The sequence below is a fragment of the Anguilla rostrata genome, chromosome 9 (genome assembly GCF_018555375.3).
Source record: "Anguilla rostrata isolate EN2019 chromosome 9, ASM1855537v3, whole genome shotgun sequence".
Lineage (NCBI taxonomy): Eukaryota > Metazoa > Chordata > Actinopteri > Anguilliformes > Anguillidae > Anguilla > Anguilla rostrata.
In genome coordinates this window covers 25,579,275-25,600,934 of record NC_057941.1, presented here as the reverse complement: position 1 = coordinate 25,600,934, position 21,660 = coordinate 25,579,275, and the positions used below count along the sequence as shown (strand labels likewise).

At 48.5% G+C, this 21,660-nt stretch overlaps 1 protein-coding gene across 1 annotated transcript in view; it reads right to left on the bottom strand.

Annotated features, from left to right (window-relative positions):
• The window catches only part of LOC135263389 (TNF receptor-associated factor 4-like), a 34,002-nt gene extending 12,575 nt beyond the window's left edge, over window positions 1-21,427 (bottom strand). The window contains exon 1 of the mRNA XM_064351343.1: window positions 20,836-21,427. Within this exon, the coding sequence (XP_064207413.1) occupies window positions 20,836-20,978 (143 nt within the window). The 5' untranslated portion in view covers window positions 20,979-21,427. The remainder of the gene's footprint in view (window positions 1-20,835) is intronic.
• Window positions 21,428-21,660: the final 233 nt, after the last annotated feature.

Genomic DNA, 21,660 nt, shown 5'->3' with positions numbered 1-21,660 from the left:
GTGCGTGTGTGCGCGTAGTGTGCGTGTGCTGTTCAGCACTCACGTCTTACGCGCCCTCTCTCTCCCTCCTGTTTCTCACAACAGTGCAGCAGCCGTCATGAAGTGCAGCCCACCAACGTGAGCCGTGCACTTCCATAATGGCCCCAAACTTCAGCTGCGTTCCTCCATTGACATGCAGACTGAACGCTAAACAACGGAATCGTCTGACATCACAATTACAGCATGCATTCTGAGTCGAGTATTGGCGATGAGGTCACCGTTAGATGGGATGCGTGTGACCGGAGGAGTCCGGATGATACCCTTCATTGTAGCTCAGTGATAAACAGCCGGTTGCATCTGAGCTTAAAAAATAAAAAAAGCCCAAGAGAATTCTGCTAGAATGGGAGATCAAAGCTGGTGGGTGGGGCCAGGGGGGAAGTGCAACTTCAAACCAAAACTGAAAGCTTATTTGTAGTCTTTCAGAAAGGAAACAACACCAAATCGGTTCAAAGCGACACTTCAAATGAAGGACGCAGCGCTTAGCAACAGCAGAGAGGTTTGCAGCGGTTCGTCCCCGGATGGCGGAGCGTTACCGTGAGAACGAGAATGACAGGTGAAGGCAGGTTCACAGAGCTGGGTTGAGAAAGGAAGGGGGTTGACCAAAAGAACACAACGCCGTGGGGAAGACACGGATATCCCCACACTACCGCTTCCCAAGTTTCAGTGAAACCGCAATCACTTTTCCCTGCCCATCTGTCTCTGCGGCTGACAGAGTGCCTTTCCGTCTCCCTACATGACCTCGCGGGACCAGCACTCAGCGGATGAACCCTTTCCGGAACGTCCTGCAAACGCACGGGCATGGAAACGTCTCCTAAAAGCACCGCAGCCGTATCGGCCAACCAGAGGCCAACGGCAGCCCAGTCCCTGTCTTTCACAGGGGAGTCTGTGACATTCATAAGAATAATAAACTATGGAGTGTGGGTCCTTCCGGAAGCTTCTGCCCTGAAATGGCAAATGAGAATGAAAAGACGGCTCCTCGATCTCTCTCGTCAGTGACGCCCGGCTGGAATGCTCAGCAACCCATCGGGTGAGGCAGCGGATTTCGTAACCGAGCCCGGAGCAGCTTGATTCGACACGGGCCGCAGGCGTTGGCCAATCAGACTCCTCTACAGGGTGAATCCAACACGGCCATCTGAAGCCAGGGAAAGGAAACGTGAGCCGTGTCAGGCCTGCGTGCGCTTTGAGCCACCCTCCATCTGTAGAGCCGGCTAACTTTCAGGCCTGAGGGCTGTGACACGTCAAGTTGACTGGGCTCCGTAATGAGGCCGTCTGGATCTTGACCGGTCAAATGAAATAGGGCAGTTAGAATTGAACAGGAGATTATAGAACCCATCTGCCAGACTTCAAATGTATTATCCTGAATGCTTGCCACACACCTGAGCCAAACACAGACACGTGGCACACTTGGGGTACTGATGTGCGCCTAAAATGGGAGCGAGAGACACCAATCCAGATTCTGCACTAGGTGGCCTTAGTTTCATTGTGCTTTTGTTCTGGGACAAAAGAAATTAAACATTTTGAACAGATGATAAGGACGAGTCGCTGGTGGGTGTGACTGAAATCCGCGAAGAGCAACCTCAGTACAAAAAGAAATGCTATATGAACAGAGGGACAAAGTCAAATGCTTAATGACAGAATAAAGAAAGTTCTGGAAGCGCTCCTAATTAGGCTACATGTGGCTTTCACATTCATTCAGCATTGAAAGAAATAGTAATACCACAGCACGATAGGACCAGTCAGGACTGTGTGGGCAGCTGTAGTACTCAGACCTAAATGATGCTAAAGTGCTCATTTATCCAAATGAGCAGGCAGTCAAAGGCTTGGTGTACAGCAAGCCTGAAGGAGCAGAGATTTTGGGTGGGGCGGTAGACACTCATGGGTGGATGGGAAAACTCCCATGGGCAGAGACGATGAAAACAGAAAAAGGGAAAACTCACAGCACAGAGACTCAGGGAAACTGGTTGTTCTCATGTTAACACATTTCTTTTATTTAATTAATCGATTTATTATTATTATTTTTTAAAATCAATTATTCAAGAACGTGAAAGACTAACAGGACAAGCGGTGTGTTCTAACAATCTCCTCTCAGGCTGGACAAACGGTCCTGGTTGTGATTAAAGGGTCTAGTTAACAGGCCACCTCCAGGCTGTTATTCCCGTTCTCAGGGAGATCAAGAGCGAACGAACACAAACAGGAACTGAAACAGCGAGCACAAAGAACGGACAAATGAGCAAGCCTCTAACCTCCCATGTCCAATGCATTAACGCATTCACTTACTGCACAGAGCGCACATCTACAGGAGAGGATCATGGGAGAGGCCACCTGCCCTTTCACATGTAGATCACACAACACACAGATGATATGAATGGATGTGCGTCCGACTGGATTAGGGTGTGTGTGAGTGTGTGTACACGTGTCTCTGTGTGCGTACACAGCCGATATGAAGTACAGATCTGCTTTCATTTCCAAGCCGCACTTGACATTCTTCCATCATAACTGTGCACACAGCGATTCCGTATTTCAATGGCATTATTGGTTAAATGAGGGTTAAGTGATGTGTCGCGCGTGTGTGTGCGCACGTCAGTGTGTGCGTCAGCCCGCGCGTGCAGGAGTGGGCAGCTATAAAAACATGACATTATTCCGGCGCAGAGGTGTGCCTTTACTCCACCGGCTTATATAACAATAATCCCTTCTCTTCTCAGTGCTCAGCCCCGCGCTGACATTTCAAAGAGCGCACCATCTGCGCGCCGCCTCACACAAAGGTTGGGGAAATATCAGCCCGCCCACAAAAGGCGCGGCGGGCCGGCCGCGCTCCCGCAGGTGAGGCGTTAGCGCGCCCGTCGCGGACGTGGAGGGTCGTTCCCAATAAACCGGGAAATGTTTTCAGCGTGACTGTATTCGCTCGGACCTTCTCGCGCGCTCGCCCCTTCCCCGCACCCCAACTCTCCGAAGGCCCCAGCAGCCGGGCCTGTGGCCCTAACTGCATGACATCAGAGTAGCCTAGCAGATGCTCTCGCATGAAGGCCAACTGCCCCGCCTGCAAATCAAGCGCGTTCGCCAATCCGTTGGAACAGCTGGATGTTCACACGCGATGTAAAGCGCCGGGCGAACCCAGGCCGCGTCGCTCGCGGCTGGAAATCTGAAACGTATCAAACGGACGACGCAGAACTCCCGACGGACGAGCGCTTTTACAAGCGGAGGAGGAACGCGCCGTTTCCCTGCTGGTCACAGGCTGTTTCTTGGCGCAGCTGTGATGCGTACTGGCGACTCTGGTCTCAGGTTAGACACAGCCAGCAGCCAGGAGGAACACAGGTCTGGGGAGGGTGCAGAGAACGGTTATCTGCAGAGACAGCTTTAAACTGCTTTATTTCTCCCTCCCATTTGGCGGGCCCTTGCTCCGTTTTGCCCAACAGCAGGGCGTCCCCCAGAAAATGGTGAGCTTGGGCCGAGCCGCCCGCGTGCTAGGGCAGGCCGCCGGCGGGGCGCTTCTCTTTTCGGCTCGGAGCGGACCGCGCGCTGAACGCGGCCCGATGGGGAAAGGCCTCCGCCCCGGCGCAGGCGTGAATGAATAAAGGGCTAAGTCTCTCCTAATGCTCCCCGGGATCGCTTTTCTACCCGATTTCCTCTGCGGATTTTCCCCACATGGGTGGGGAGCGGGGAGAGGGGAGTGAGGAAGGGAGGGAAATCAATTCAATTTCATGAGCTCATGCTGGCCTGAACCTAGAGCAGGCAGCTGGGAGAGCTCCCGTTACTCGAGCTGAGAGAGAGCCGGACCTGAGCACAGCAGAGCAGCATCAAAACCCACTGGAGCCCAGGCGCAAACTAGGCCCCAGGTCCACCACAGGCCACAAGCACTGACGGCACTGTAGCACACACACAGCATGAGGGGGAGGAACAGTCCAAGCTGTGGGTTTAAAAAGAAAATTCTACAAAAAAAAGAGGAGCGGTCGCATTTGCGTTTGATGTAACAAGGGGGCCCCTGTCTGGAGAGCCAATCCAGACCTTGGCGCGCGACATGTGACACGCACGTGCGAAAGCGAGAAGCTGTTCAGCATGGAGGCGCTAAAAACTCCTGCTGGGTTATTAGATGTGAGAAACAACCCAGCCCACGCTTCACGTACAAATGCATCACTTCAGTACAAATATAAATACACTACTCCTGCCCGCACACACACACACACACGAGCATGCTCACACATGAACAAACAAGCTCACACACACACTCATACACAGACACAGACACACACACACCATGTGTCCTTATGGACCACGAAAGTACAAAGGGAGCCTGGCGTTGAGGTTCAGTGAGGATCTAGCCGAAGCCTAACCGAAGCACAATCAATAAGGAGCTGACAGGATCATTTTGTCTGAACAGAGCGCCGATGGCTCTGGTGACTGACAGAGCGAAACCTCTGCCTCCGGTGGACAAAAGCAGCACGCCTGGCCTTCTGTTCCTCCGTTTAATTACAGAGGACAGCTCTAATTTTAGTGCTCCTCCAGAGCGAGCGTCTCCGACCGGCGGCGGGGAAGCCGGGAGAGGCAGGCCGGCGCCTCGGCACTAATCCCGAGGAATTCCAGCGCGGGGCAGCGCTCGCTTCCGCAGCTCCGCGCCGCCGGGAGGTGCGTTACCAGGTTACTCATCACGCAACGCGCCGCACGTTTCCGCCCGCCCGCCCGCCGCCCCTCAGCAGGCCCCGGGTTCACGCGCTCCCAGCGGGCTCCGCGGCGAACGAGCACAGCGGCCTAGGTCACGCGCCCGCTAAATCCTCCTAAAAGCAGCGGTGGAGAGCTGAGGGAGGCCTGCCGTAGTTCCGTCAGCGGGGATGCGATTCGCTCCTTTTACAAAGCGCGCACCAGCCGAGGTCAGCCACCCCCCCGCCTTTCACGCCTACGGCCCGACCGACGCCAAGCGATTGGGCCCCGAGCCGTGAAAGGCCAGGGCTTGCTGAAATAAAGAAGCATGAACCTTGAATATGAAGGGTGAGAAGAACACAATAAAAAGGTGCTTTTATGACTGCTTTGGGCACAGAGAGATTCATTTCACGTTCAAAACCGTACAGTAAGGGTCGCGGGCCCGGGACGGCGGTAACCTCCACCCCCGAGAGAGAGAAGCTCATGACCTCTCAACCGGTCTCTGTATTTCAGACGGGGTGTCACGGAGACAGCGTCACGGAGACTGCCCTGTGAATTATGGAAGGTTTGAGGCTGCTTTCACGATGAAGGCCTGTTGGGCCGTCAGTGTCGCTCTTAAAAAGCGGCTGCAGTGAGCTCAGCCTGTGGGATGCGGACACAGGAGAAAGCTTTTCTACAGCGGTGGAGGAGAGAGGAGGAAGGGGGGGAAATGCGGCTAATTATTTCCCTTCACAGCCACGGGGCCCTGGCTTTGATTCCTCCTCTATTGCGCGTCTGACAAGATCCAAAACCGCAGAATGAAAAAAGAATGAGAGAAGAAGCAGGTTGGACTGCAGTTCTTCTGCTCCTCAGTCCAGTGACAGGGGAGAGTTTTGGGGGGGAACCTTGGCTTGGCAGCCTTGGCCCCGCTGTCTCTCAGTAATCCGATGTGCTTGCGCTGTGTGGTGAAACCGATACCTCAAAATGGTGCTGCGTGGCTCACGCACCCTCCGCCAAGGTACCATGCGCCTCATGCACTTTCGTCTTGCATTACCTTTGAGTTGCTCCCGCCACACACAGGCTCCGTAATCCCATTACTGCAGACGGATTAGAGAGACAGATGAACCTGATGCAGTACAGAATCTACCTGCCCAATTAGGCTGCGGCATAGGAACATCAGAACCAATCAGAATGAGATTATGGATCTAAAGGATCTTACAGCACTCTCACGCATACCCGTGTTAACCGACCGTACCCGTGGTGAGAATGCAACTACTAGGGCCGGCGGGAAACCTGAGCCAATCGGACGGGTTCGCCTGTCTGCCCCATCCTAAGGAGACGCGTACACGAATAAACTCTTCAAGTAAGTGCTGTCTGAGCAGGGATTAGACGCATGTGCTACAGCAAGGGCCAGGTTACGTCCATGAGCCCTGCAGTAGCCCTAAATCAACTGGAGAAGACGACACAGCTGCTCAAACGATCTCACGGTTCCACCAACCCTCGCCTTCAACATTCATTTCCAAAAAACCGATGCCTTTCTGCCACTTTTCAGGAAAAAAAAAATTCAATTTCATGGTAATGCGAGTATTTAAAATATCCCTTGGATTATGAATGATTAATCTGATGAACAATGATTAAAAGTGATGAACCGTTGAACTATGGTTCCAGGAATTTAGAGCTAGTGTAATTACAATGTAACCTAGCAGTATTCCAATGCTCAGATAGAGGAGAATGCACAAAAATCTCCTTTATTGCAGGGGTGTTCAATCCTAGCTGAGGATAGCTGGTGTGGACGCAGACTTTGGTTCTAGTCTGGGACTAAATCACCCCAAACTAAGCATAGTCCTCTCTCAAGTTCTTGATTAGTTCAATTGGGCGTTTTGGTTATGAGGTTAAAAGCCTGCCCCCACCCCAGCCCTTCTCAGGGTTGGACACTCCCGTTCTACTGTCTGTGAATTTGTAAAGTAAAATCACCCCTTAGGCAAACCAACTGCATCAATTAGCTGGTAAGGATCAGGAATAGCGTGATTTGGAGGCAGGGGGTTGCATGTTGGGCGCTGGTGCTCAATATGGAAAGCTGGAAACTGACCCATGCACCTCCAGGCCAAGCTTTTAGGCAACATCAAACCAAGCAAATTTCTCATGCATGGATTTGTGCTCCAGCTATATAAGGACTAAGAAGGCGATGGCCCAGAAATTGAGTGGCAAGTATGAAAGGACAGTTCAGTGGCCTTCAAACACGTGGTCTCACAAGTGCTCAGAACCAGAGATGATAACAGACTCTATCTAAGAAAACTGCGCCCTCACCAGTAAACATTCCCATAGAGCTAATCTACTGGGCCAGAGGCCAAGGGCACAATGAGCAGCAGATTACCCAGTTATCCTGTTCCAGGGCGGCAGGTGCGGCAGGTGGTGGATAATCCCATCGCCAAAAACTTTTCATTAAGATGCATCTGCTCTCCTTGACTCTCCCTGGTCCAAGAAGGTAAGCCGGTGGCTGCAGCTCTCCTAACGACCAACTAATGTAGAGTACTCGTAGACCCAACAGTCTAGAGCAAGACTAAACATTGATAATGGCCTAATAAATGTCTGGTAGACTGCAGACTTAAAAGGGTGTGTGTGTGTGTGGTGTGTGTGTGTGTGTGTGGGTGTGTGTGCGTCCTTGCATACATGAGTGAGAATATAACTTGCAGCGGACACACCCACAGAGAATATGGGGACTTCTGCCGCATTTAAAAATTAACCTCACAGGATGGAAAGTAAACCTAGCATGGCTCTTGTCAGATTCCCTCTCAACCATCCTTGTAGTGCCACCCCTGAAATATCAAATCAAACAAATCAAATCGTCTGCTTAACAGCACACTGTTGTTACACACCTTTTCCCGCCACATGATTCCCACGGTACACCACTCCATGCGACCCGTTGTCATCGGCAACCTGGTGCATTGTGGGCCATGTTTGTTGCGGCCCCGGGAGGAAGAACAGAGGGGGGAACTTCCCAGCTCATCTCCTCCTGGGAGCCCCTCTGTGTCTGGGCACCAAACAGTGGAGCACTACAGCTGCTAAATCAGCTCTGATAAGAGTACATTTGTCCCTTATTGGACATGTCCAGTACAAGTAAGACTTAAGTAATTTAGAAAATAACTAAATATTTTACTGTATGTGGGGACGTTTTTACCTCAGCCAGAAACAGAAATTGCAGTCACAATTCCATTGCAGCAATGGCTATATAGTGTGACCTTCTGCATCGGTCTAACGAGCGCTTATGAGCCCCGCCCACCGAATGTGCGTGCTTACGAGTTTCCACACTATTTATCCACTTAGCACCTGCCCACACCCGGGGCGATTGACGCGACGCTCCAAACTTCTCTTCCGCATTCTCCTACTTGTTTAAACAGCTGGGCTTTAACGGGAGCCCCACAAGTCCCGCTGCCCCAAGGCTCGAGGCCCACAAACAAACACGGGACAGAGAAGATGGTTAAAGAGTAACGGGGGGGGGAAACAAGGGCTATCCACCGGCAGACCGTTTCAAATCGACAGGACGAGGCTCTAAAACCACTATCCTCGGCTCCCTCGTTCTCCCTGTTGACTCAATCCCGTGATGTTTGCGACCGGAGTGGTTACGGGGAGCGAGCGACCTCAGGGGCGGGGCGAGGGAGTGAGCGATCTCAGGGGCGGGGGGAGGGAGCGAGCGATCTCAGGGGTGGGGCGAGGGAGCGAGCGACCTCAGGGGTGGGGCAAGGGAGCAAGCGACCTCAGGGGCGGGGCGAGGGAGCTCGTCATAAATAAACCCATTTGTTCCAAACGGCGGTAGAAATCATCTGGGGCTGCGCTCCCCATGGACTACGACCCACAGAGACGAACGCCCGGGAGTCCATCTGTGGGAAAACTGCAGCGGATTGATTTGGGTAAACTCGTGTTTTTTTCAAATTCCACATGAAACATTAATATAAAAAAGTGACTTGCATTCACCAGATAAACAAAAAGAAAAAGCTGGGTCCTCCAGTGCATTTCATTTGATCCTACACAGAGGGAAGAGTCTTATGCACTTCCATTCGGGACTGAGAGAAAGGTCTTTTATCTTCCAGAGCAAGGCGCTGTTCATCTATATGGCAGGAATACATAAGATCATTCTCAGTAAATGGCCGTGGTGTAAGGGGATCTATTAAAACATACACACAAATATGTGTAAAATAATAACCGTAATCAGAGGCGGTGTGGGTACGGAACAGTGTGGCCCAGGACCCCTGGAGGGTGTGAAGCTAATGATTTTATCTCCCGCTGAGCCTTCCCCCTCCATCTGCTGCATCACCCCGGGAGACCTGCCTCTGCATTACTCATTATCACCATCATCATCCTCACCATCCTCATCATCATCTCCTTCGACACAGCCACGCACTCGCACACGTCAGACGGCTTATCTGCCGTGACTCACCGGCCCCCACACAGAGCAGAAACTTTGAGACTTCCCACCCTCCTCTCTCCCTCTCTTTCTTCCTCTATCTCCCCCTCTCTTTCTCTCGCAAATTATGCCAACCACACTCTGGTTAAAATTAACTTTTCCTTTCCTGGTCTAACTTCTCAAACTACGATAAAGCAGAAAGCCGGCTCTGTCTCCCGCTCTCCTCAGAGACGGCTGAAAATAAACCCGCACTAGCGCTCACACCTTCAGAAACCCTAACGAATCTGGAGTCCTTCCTGCCCATCCCACTCCCTCGACTGGCCGTGAAGGGGGTGGGCGCGCACCGCTTTTGCGTTTCCCCTCAACGATTCCATTTTAAACCGGCGTCACTGCCAGCCAGGGCCACTCCCGCTGCCTCAGTCTGATTGGTCAGGTAGTAGAGGGTAATAAACGCACGCGTGGGACGGCCGCCCTCGTTATCCGGGCTCGTAAAGCCGTGCCGTATTCCGCACAGGAAACCCCCCCCCCACGCATTCCCGTACGGGCTGCTCACCTGTACTGCAGCGTGCGCCTGCGCGAGAGGGGGGAGCAGCTGGGGGGAGGAGAAAGGGCGCGACGCACAGAGCAAGGAGCGCCAGCGTGAACCGAGGGCTGGCGTCCTCCAGGGTGCGACTCTAAATAACCTCCCCCTTCTAAATGGGCAATGAGAGACAATGCATTACAAAGAGCCTTACAGTACAGCACTTGGAGTGTACCTATTTCTGTACACAGAAACATGTGTGTGTGGATATAAAAAGGTCTTCTCAGTGGATTTTCTCGAGGCTAAGAAGACATATTGAAAGAAGCATTAAAATACAACAATTTTCATTGCAGGTGTGTACGAATGCAAGTGTATTAACTAAAAGATATGAAAATCTGAACAATTACATGAGTGACAAATTAAGTTCTCTGCCCACCATCCCATTTGGGGGTTCAGGCAATGCTAGGTGTTTTTTGTGGGTGACTTATACACAACGCAGCTCAGATGACAGATATTCAGCACAAACCCTGCCCATCTTCACTTGGCAACAGTTGGGACAGACCTGTCGCTATGTGGCCATGGTAACGGCGCAGGGGGACGGTGGGCTGTTTGTGCTTCGAGCAGAGAGAGAGAGAGAGAAAGAGGAAGAGAAAGAGAGAGAGAAGGAGAGGGAGGGAGAGCAGACAGACTGGGGCTTTAGTCGATCCCTCGGCAGACGGGTCTGTCTGCAGCCCGGTTTTTGCCTCCCGCGTGTCCGATTAGCTCGCACCTGACGCCGCCGGCCAGGCAGGAGACCGGCGCTCTTCAGCGATTCACCGGCGCGTTACCGCCTTAGCGGCGAGTCCGGGAAAACAAAGCGGCTCGGCCGCCGCCGCTCCACCGCCATGCTATCCGTGTCACACGCTCTTATTCATCTCCTCATTCATTATTTTCACACAGAAGGGAGGGTGACGTCAAAGCGCCGCCCTCACGCTCAAAAAAAAGGGAAAAGGCTCCTCAGGCATGTCTCCCCGGTCAAAGCGTTCTTTAACGCCGCCCCTGTTGCTAGGAGAAAACGACTCGCTGTTGAGGGGCAGAGTTCAATGCCTTTTTTTTTTTTTTTTGTACCGTGCGACGGAGCGGGCTTCCCGACGACAAAGGAAAACAAAAACACTGGCGGCAGGCGGCAGGACGAGCTCTCGAAACTTTCACGCCGCGGAGACGGCCACCTTTGGTCTGCCATCGTCCTCCATTGTTGCCGTTCGAGCACCGACAAGGAAGCGGTCTTCCCTGAATGAGAGAGACGAGGCTACAAGCATGCAGCAGAGTATATCTATGCCTATACCACAACTTAGAGCTCAGAGCTTAAGAGGAGACTCAATACTGCCTGCTCGTAAGAGCACGCAGGGCGCACTAACCTCATTCGCACACTTTTACTTCTCACAGAGCAGGCTGACCGCTTTCGGGACTAGGGACAATCGGCCGGTCCTCCACAGCCCAGGGAGCATTAAAAATGTTCACGGCCTCGTGCGTGTGAATAGGTCTCCCATTAGCGTCACATCTGTACAGGCCGGGGCCGGGGCCAGGGGCGGGGGGCCTGTGCCCTGTTCTGTGGTGTGTGAAGGAAGCCAAGGCACCAAGGCACCTCAAGACCTGACGGAGGACAACAGATGAGGAAAGGACCGGAAGGAAGCCACCTCTCCGGCGCTTTCCGGGGGCTTAGCGCCAATGGCCGTGACATCGACGCGTTCCTGGAGGGGGGGGGGCATCTTTATTGGAGGGCTTCCCCGACACCTGTTCCGCTCAGAAAGGGGTCCTTTCACGGAGGCAGGTGCCCCGCGAGACGGAGACGCCCCCCTCCCCTGCCCTCTGTCCCGCCAGCTGCTCCCCCATTCAGACCCACAGCAGATTCCTCGCATGCCTGGGTGTCAGCGGAGCTTTGGGGCCCTTTTCACAGCTGCTGTCACTCCCCACACAGCACCCGGTACCAGCCCAGAAACACTCCTAATTACACTATAAAAATCTATATTATTTCTATTATTAGTGCTACTTTTTAACTCACACTAAGAGAATTCCTATATACTGGATGAGATGAATGACATATTGCATTAATGTTCATTCGAAGTTCACAAAATAAGCAATACAAGTCCACCACACAAGCGCTCGCTGCACTGCAGTTTCCTTTGTTTTATTAGATTCTTTTCAGATAAACTGCGCTGTTTCCTTCTTAGTTGTGTTCACATTTCATAACATTGCTATTAGCGAGCTAAAAAAGCATTTCCAAAGTAAGAAAACGAAATATAAGCTATTATTGTGACCGATACATCACGTATAAACAGTCACATACCAAATGTGACAGCACAAGTGCTACTTCGGGAAACACGCACTCTTAAAACGTGTTAAAACAACTTGTGTTGTTTACAACTGACTGCCAAGCGCAGTCGGGGACAGAATTGCACAACATTAGCCATTTTGTGCAGGATTCTCTGATTCTCTATCGAATCACATCTACAGCAAGAGCAGACAAAGCTCATGAAACATTTTCCTCAATGTAAACTGCCAAATTTAGTAAAAGGCCTGACAGAGAGATGGACTACAGCATTCAAACATTTAAATGCCTGTTTACATCTCATTTTGTGCGAGCGTGTGTGCGTGCGTGCGTGTGTATGTGTGTGTGTACATGAAATTCAAGCCTAACTAATCATTTTTTCCACTCGCGGACATTTCAGTGTTGACCTGCGGTCCTTGTTTCTTTACATTTAAGAGCAAGTCAGCATGCCCTGCTGGTGTCAGGTTTCCCCCTGCTTTTTCAGCCATTTAGCACATGGGCCTAACAACTCTAGGGTGGGACTGCTATTTTGTTGAAAGCTTAAACAGAGCAGTTTTGGAAATTAAATCACTTAAAAGAACACTTGCAAAAAGGCCTACATAAGGAAGGGCCACTGAGTCAATGTAATGCTATGGAGCACAGTAAGAAATTAAACGCTGGGGGAAATCGGTGGAACTTGACACACCTCGTAACAAGCATGCTGCACACAAAACACTGACTGTGTTCTTCCATTGCTTAGCCCTACCTATAGCAATCATGGGTTTGGCCATTAGGAAAAAACTAGAGCTGTCACGATTAAAACAATCAACTAGTCAACCGCAGCATATAACAAAACAACATTGTTATTGGTTCATGTTTTCTTTCCACTGAGTCTTTTGGTCAGACGATATCTTCTAAAGCTGAATTAAAATGTAAACAAACACTGATGCCCTTGCTCCATCATCATTTGTCACAGCATGAATTTTTAGGGACAGGTAATTACACAGATCAAACTTGCAGGCTTTGTGGAAATTTATGGGAATGTGCAGTAACTGCTTAAAAAAGTTATGTGTTGAGCATTTAAATTGAAGCCGCCTCAAATTATCACCAAATGAACCAGTGAAGGTTATTTTTCCTTATTGCAGTCTTCATTTACTTCACACTTTGCTGGCATGCAAAGAACGTAAAGTTATCACGGGCAGGACGTTCGTTTCAAGCAGCAAAGCTCAGAGTCCTCCGATTGGCTCAGCAGGATTGGGTAGAGACTGGAGATTGGTCGAGCGAGTCCGGGAAGAGTCAGCTCTCAGCTGTAAAGAGCCCATACGTTAACTGCCTTGAATTATTTGACACGCCGTTCATTTCTGCACACGCGGAGCCAAAGGCCCCTCTCGGGGGACGGAGCTCCCCCACCTGGCAGGCATCCAGCACGGGGGAAAGATCCTCGGCCATCGGGTCAGAGCACAGCACGCCGTCAGCAAGCACCGGTGCTCCGACACATACCTGAGATATTTACGTTTCACAGGCTCCACGGTCAGCTTGTTTAAGCCCTCCCCACGAGACGGACTAACTGGAGCTCTCACCGACCGTTTGTAAACAACCAGCTTTCTGCTCGAAGACATTCTCTCGACTTGATGGTACAACAGATGATAAGGATTGTTTACCAAAGGACAGGCGTGCTGCAAATGACTTGCCTAAGCCCACCCCTGCAATTTTAAGGACTTCCCGTTTTGGGAAAAACTTATGGAAATTATTATAACTTTTACAAATCACCAGTAGTTATGAGCCATTTGAGGATTGTTTTTTTTATTGCATGTTTAACAACGGCAATTGTAAGAATAATGGAAAAGACAGATGTGCATTTCTTTAGGGGGGAAAAAAATTCTGCTGATTCTGAACATTTCAGAAAGCGACACAAAGGACCTTAACAATAACAGAATGGGCCTGCTGTGCAGAATGTGGAATGACTCCTCGGAGTGTTCCCAGCATTCCAGGCTGGACTGCAGATGTATGGAAGTCATGGAACACTCACTCTCTCTCTCTCTCTCTCTCTCTCTCTCTCTCTCTCTCTCTCTCTCTCTCTCTCTCTCTCTTTCGCGCCGTCTCTCACCATGTCATCCCCACAGCTGGAGCTCTGCAGCAACTCCAGCCCCCTCCATGACATCATCCTGAGGGGGATCTGGGTGACATCATCAGACTACTCTCAAGGGCAGAAGCACTAATACATTTCTTCATTCCAAAAAGCTTTCAGATGGTCAAAAACTCAATTTCTCACACAGGAAATTAAGCAAATCTAATCAAATCTAATTTCAGAATGCACTCAAAGCACTGCCATTTGCTGAAATTAATATTTACAGAGCAAACTCTCAGGTTACAGCACCACTTTATGTTACAGGGGAATATGTGGACCCTTAGGTTGACTAGGGTAAGGCAGCTGAATAAAGACAACGTCTTCCTTGACCATCTGTGTATTATCCACTCCACGCCCACACACACGCAGACACACACTCACACAAAGCACCTCTGATCTGTTGAGCACATGGTTCTTATGGCTAAAAAGTGCCAGTCACAACACAACAGACCATGAGAAAGATCGCTACAAAGGAAACATTTCTTTGCCCAGCTGAAGGGCGAATGACTCTCAAGTGAAACCAAAGAGCTTGTACTTGTTTGCATTAATGAGCGTGCATTCACGGAGGCGCGAGCCAACACTTTAGCGTCTTTGTTTTGATAAGGTTTTCTATGCGTGCACGCCTTTCTCTCTCTGTATGACTCTCGGTCATGTTGACACAAGGCCTCTGAACATAAACTCTGGACACGGTCTTCAAGGGCAGCATAGCGGGTAAAGTGTTTGCAGAGCCATATTTCTGCGACCGGGGTCCTTGATCTCCCAGTTCTGTTTGGCGTGAAGGACAGCCGAGTTCAGACCCTCAACACGTGAGTGTTTACTGCCTCGGTCTGCCTCAAAGTCCCAACCAGCCCTTTCAGGAAACAGGGAAGCCAAGTCCTAAAGTGGAATTGTGCAAGCGCACTTAAATTCTTCTCGCTTTACAAGGAAAGAGAAGCATTAAAAATCATAAACAGCCATACCAGTAAACAATCAGGTATCGGTACCCAGTATATTGGAGGTTAGACTGCGTTGTTACTCTTGCCAACTGTGGTAAAATGTTTGGCAGGTTGTGCTCTCATCAAAACTAGCTAGCCCACAACAGGGTCATGCCTCAGCTTCATGCATGCGAAAAGAAAACGTTGAGTTGAGTTGAGTTTGGATCTAGTGTGGACCAAAACTTTGGTTATGTTTGCAGTGTGACTCCACTTCCATTCTGCATTATTGCTTTTCTTTTCTGAACAAGCTTTTAGATGTGCGTGCATTACTTTTTGTTAAGGTTCACGCATGCAGCCAGTCATCTCTCCTTGTCTTTGTGTACCTCTCCTTTCTGAGGATCAAGCCGCTGTTGTCTGCAATTCTAAAGCCATGCCTCAGTCTACCACGTTAAGACAGGCCACAGAGGCTCAATGCGCCTCACAGTCTACTGCCCTGGTGGGGGTGGGCCAAAAAGCCAATCTGTATCACCCACAGGTGCTAAGTAATTCACTCTAAACCTCTCATTCATAAATGCCTCCAAACAGAAGCGACCATTCATCCACACCCTAAACTGAATCCGTTTCAGACACCTGTGTGAAAGACCTTCCTGCGCCTCTGTGGAGTCAGCTCTGGGACACCTGCGGGAGAACATAGTCTGCCAGGCTATGGCACCGTTCACAGCGTTCAGAGAGGGCATGAATTAAAGCGCTCTGACACGCGGGCCATTCACTGGGTTTGTGGCACCGGGCCTGAGGGGCACGCGGTCTCTGAGAGAGCCAGCCGCCCGACTGCACTTGGCACGCGTGACACGGAGCGGGGTCACCGGGGCTCCCAGTCCCATTTATCTGCTAACTGTCTCACAGAGAGGAAACAGGCTCCATCCTGTGCTCCTCAATAAATCACACACACACACAAACAAGGACCACGGACCATTCACTGAGTCTTTAATGAAGGAGCTTGTCCCCTTTCCCCTTGCAGGTGGAAGTCAAACAGAGCTTCCTCTCTCTGCTATCTCGGCCATCATCAATAAGGGCCTTTCTCCATTGAGGGCTCTCCTTCCGTTGCCATGAGCTCATTATGCAGTTGCTATGAGCCATCGCTTCCAGACAGGGAGTTTGGGGTGGCGATGGTGGTTTGGGAGAGCGGGGCAGGTGGTGTGGATGCTGGTGTTCCTTCAGAAACAAAGGGGGCTTTGCTCCTGGGGGGGGGAATGAGGACCAACAGTGTCGCTATGTACCAAAATCAAGACATTCTCACATCAAAGGACAAGGAGATCTTTGCACTGACTGTGACCAAAGAAGCTAAACTGGCTCAGACATGGCACAACATCCTGGAGCACTGAACACCGTGCAAGGATCACAAAAAGCACTTTGAGGTGTGTCAAAATACAGACGCGCACTTAAAGCCCTCTTTTCTTTCTTAGTAAAGCACATTGTTCATGGACTGCAAGACCTTCAAGCAAACACGTCATGTTGATCTCTTTTCCCGTTTCTAGCATTTTCTCAATGCATTTTTAAACCGACTTGAACGGTTGTGATATAGCTTAGATCTGCATAGGGTTTTTTTGGCTAATTTGTCATGCCCTTTGGGCTCTCAGTTCAATGTTTGAAAACAAGAAATGAGATGTTTAACATTGCAGCAGCGTTTATTTATTTTATCTGAATGAGCTTGTAAACTTGGCATCCAGGGCAAAAACAGAGTTTGAGGTTTGTTTCACGGTGGGGATATAAAGCCATGCTTTATATATGAGGTTCTGAATGTTCTGATGCCTGCAACTAACCTCAGTCAGTAAAGCATGCCATTAGCCTTCTAACAGCACAAGGACAAGATGCTCTAACGGCACTCTGTGAGCTCCTTAGAAAAGTGCTCTAGTGAGGTGTATGTCTAAGGAACACTGCTGCATGTCTATATGGATGTCTGTATTCTGCATGTCTATATTCATTCACATTACAGGCGTATTGCCAAACACAAAATGGGAGTGCAGAACTGGTATTGCCTGGTATAGAAGTGAGTCATTTCTCCTGCAGTTAAAGATTTGATAGATGCCCTATGATTCATGCCCCCACTTTAATTCAGGGTCTTTCCTTGTTGTGTAACAGCGCAGGCATGGGTGCGTCTATTTGCAAGCCAAGACTCATTGCTGCCTGTTTAAATTACGTACACGATTTGATAAGTATTCAAGGTGCTATCTGACAGTCAGATTTGCTTCTTAAGTACTATCCACTGAACAGACCGTATCAGCCTAAGACAATTACACAGGAAATGTGTAAGACAAATAAGAAAAAAAGGAGGGGGAGGGGGGACAGCTTCATTCAACCTGGGTGAAACAGAATACTTTCCATTGACTGTCTGGCAGCTACATCGGATTTTGCTCTGATCTATTGATCCCAGACTACAGCCACGGGCACAGACTGCTCAACAGACACAGGCACCTACGTGACTACCGTGGGCTTAGGGGGTTTGGTTAGGCTCCTGATAACACCCCTATGAGTGGGTAGCCCGGGTGCAAAAAAACTTCTGCATGTTGGGTAACAGAGCTTGGCTAAAATCCAGACTTACACACAACAGCTGCACATACGCACCATGTGAGAGAGAAAGAACCAAATTCACTATATTGGTGCCACACATACACACAACTTCAGCCTCAATTCGCTGCTGATTTAATTGCTAGCAAAGTACCAAAGTATCTCACTGAAAAGTGAACTCAAATAAAGGTGGTTGGATTCCACTGAAGAATCAGTCAGATGGATAAATCAGATGGTGGCACTCCTGGGAGTGCTGGTCACATCTTCCCTCAAGACTCCTCTGAAGTGAAGTCATCTGACTGAATTTATGTTGTGCCGCGAACGCCATCCCAAAAAGACCCGAGCGTCTTTGGGTGTTATTACAGTGACCCCAATGCACTCTGTACTTTTAACTGAGACTCCCAAGGTAATCCGGGTGACAGGGGAACGCTGACATTGCCCCACTTTCAGGAGAATGAAAACAACCAGACAGGCAGACCAGTGATCCACTAACAAACACTGCTTTCAAAATGGCGCAACTAGAAATGACCGCACACCAACAGAACCAAAAGATAAAACACAAACAAAAGGTATTTGTCATTATTTGGCAGGGGGAGCTAAGCAAAGGCTATATGGGGGCCTATTTAGAGAATAATAAAAATGCTACAAATAAAGGAAGCTGAAGGGTACATCAATGATTGATGCAGGCTTACAACTTGCATCTTTACAGCTTCTTCGGAAGCAGATGCAGAACGAGGGGATCCCACGGAACTTCTCGTCCCCAGTGCATGCAACCTCCTCTGGCCCGTTTCACAGCAGGGCCAACTCACCACACACCTGTCAGCCTTATCTAACCATTACAGCCCGCTAACATCGGTTACCACTGTGCAGATGTCTATGCCCATAATATTTAAATCTCAGTAGAATCAGATAAGATTGTGTCAATTCATAAAATCCATCATGGAAACAATTCAAAGCCAACTGCCTTTGACATAGCCTGTATATAACAGATATTGACTTGAAAAAAATAAGGAACTAAAACGGTCAAAACCGCCGTGTGAAAAACAGAATGAAAATATGTTATCAAAGGCATATTCATTTTGAACTTAGATGTGGTGTCATGAAAAAATTTGTGTGTGTGAGGAAGTGTGTGATGTTGTGTATTTAGCTTACTATATCATTTCTGAACAACAGACCGACCACGCAATAACATGGTGCAGCCATTTTTTTCTAACCCCCCCAATATGTAGCAGGGTCACCACCACCCATGCCCTACGTTTCCCAAAAGCCTGCACTTCAAGGCAAAATTACAGATGGGCAGAAAAAAGATGACAGGGCCCTCCTTTGCCCGAGTGCGGACATGTCTGCCTCTCCACCCTCAGGTCCTCCGAGAACGTTTCCTCCACATGCATGTCATCCCTGACCCTGGCGCAGGATAATGTTTTACACGTGTCATTCACATTCCTGAACTCCCCTGGCAAGCCAGAAACAACAACCACCCAAACATTCCTCGCTCACTCCCTCAGAAAACAAACTTTTACACATTATAAAAGTTCAGATGCATGGGTAAGGTGTACAGCGATTGTGTCAACCATACTTCCATGCATATTGCCAGTGTATTGTTGAATACTGCTGTTCGTTTTTTTCTTTTTTGACAATGTGCATTGTAGTTATATCTTTAAAGATCTGAAGAGATATGTCTGTACACAAAAGATTTATTTTCTTGCCATATCTTACTATAGATCAAAAAATGCCTGCACGTTTCTCAAAGTTATAAAATAGCTTCTCATTCCTTACTCAGGTTTAGGTTAATAATAAATGCATTCATAGTAGTGCAAACTACTTGACCTGCTGCACTGTCTAGCCGCAGAAACACCCGAAAAACGTTTTAAACTGCTATTGATCCTCAGCACGAAATGTAGCCTAAATAAATTACTTTGCCACTGATCATCGGTCTTGTTTATTTTCGGCCCGGTGAACATTGGCTGATGCATTATTGGTCAATACAAAATGTCTGGAAGGAAAGAACTAGCCGCCCTTCTTTCACAAGCACTCTGAAAAATGTGCCCAACAAACATTGATGAAAACAACGTTAATTGTTTGTTTGTGTGTTAAATAAAATTTAAATTTACATTCTTATAAAATATTGTGTTTGTAATGGAAGTTTTGATGTGGCTTGTCAGTAAATGTGATGTTATCCTTGAGCAATCGCCATCTAACCTTAAATGCTCCAATAAAAAAGTCAAAGGGTTTTTCATATCCCTGCTACAAATGCATTGAATACGGACGTTGGCTCTAAAAAAAAAGGTGACATCACAGGTGCTTGTAACAAAGGTAACTAGCTAAAGATAAAGGTAGGCTATGATTACAAGAGTCTACAGCTCTTTATATTCATAGTATATATCGTGAGAGAAACGTAATATGCTTGATACTAAATAAATACCCTAACAACCGAGCAAACAGGAAAAGACAGCGACTTAGCTTGATAGATATTTGCCTAGCATTATGGGATATCGGTTTCCGTTGATGTCCACATTGGTACAGATATTTGATCCAATAATTTAGCAACTAAAAACATCGTTAAATAGACTAGGCCTACATATAACACCGTGCGTTTATTTGGGAAGCCAATTAGTAGAACTCGGTTAAAACAACGCAATGCACTGGTCACATTTGTCACTGGTTCCCTAGACAAATTGTTTCCTTACATTCAGCCATAGCTAACACGAATGGCTAACTAGCTACCTTGCTAGGCAGCATTGTTCTGGAAACGCCGGACATAACCATTAAATAGCACTAGTATAACGTTAAAATAATGCCGTATCATAATAAGTAGACTAATCTGGCTGTAATTTATTGTTCATATGCAGTGAATGTAGCCATTTTCCTAAGTTGTTAGGCTACTTGGAGATTCGCCAGGTTTACCCCTGATTATTTCCACAAAATTTGAAAGATGCAGAGAGCTGATGTCTGCCCTGCACCAGGAGAGCCCAGCTACCGCCGATGAGGAGATCCTGAACAAGACATTTCCTAATCTGACTACCTTTTCATTCAGATAACGTACGGTTAATTAGCTAGCTAGGTGCAGGTGGAGATTGACCAAAAGAAACGGCGATCGTTAGCTTAGGTTAAAAACTGAACCTCGTCAAGTCTACGTCTTACCTAATTTATTGCATCTAGCACCGATTTCGGTCGTTATAACATACAGACACAATGTTGTACAACGTCGTTCCATTGACATTCAACAAAGTTTACCATTTTGTTCAGGGTGCGTTCCAGAAAAATAATATGTTGAAAAGACCTTTCCTCTCATGACTTGCTCCATCTACCACACACTGAACACAATTAATTTTAGTTAATGGATAAGCAACAATTTAGCTTGTGGCTTACCTCAGGAATTCCTGTAGACAGGTGTCACAAAATCTGTGTCCACAGGTAGAAACCTGTACAGGTTCTCGCATTGTCTTACTACATAGAGGACATTGGAACCGTCTCTTTGGTTTTTCCAGGAACTTGTAGTCGAACCCCGGCATTCCTGCTGGAAATCTGGCTACAAATGTTTATGTAGCTGTCTGCAAAGAAACGTTCTTTTTCCTCTGCTTGCAACTTCACGGATTTCTAGCAACAGTAACAACCTCGCTAGCTGGCTATGTATTATAACGTTAGCTACATTTATCCGTCAATCGGAGCCTTAAATTTCAAACCCATATGCCAGCTGTAGTTAGATGGTTACAGCTACAACGCGACTTCAGTTAGTTTGTCTCCTCTAACCAGGGTTGGCTGTTCAATCTATGCAAAGAACAGTTTAACCGGACGCCTGTCAATCTGCCAAAAACGGGCTGTTCCGAAGACACACTGGTGATGTCTGCTCAAGGAAGGGCAGTCGATAGTTCTTGAGACGAGGATTAATTGTAGTTAGGGCCATGTACACAAAGCACCGCCCCTCCTCCTGTAGAGATCGCGCTGACTTACTGGCTGAAGGCAATGTTTTGTTCCATCAGTTAGAGGTGGCTGCATCGAAGCCCCGCCCACTTATAAAGGAGGAGCCGAATATTTAAATCCCTCCTGTTCTTCTTTTTTTTTTTTTTTATAGGAACGCGTTGAGCAGCGCCATGTGCAGTTTGTTGCTACAGTGCATTGTCATCCCCACCAAATACTCGGTTTTAAAATAAACCGTCATTTTGTAGCCTATTGATAGAATTAAGGAACGTGTTA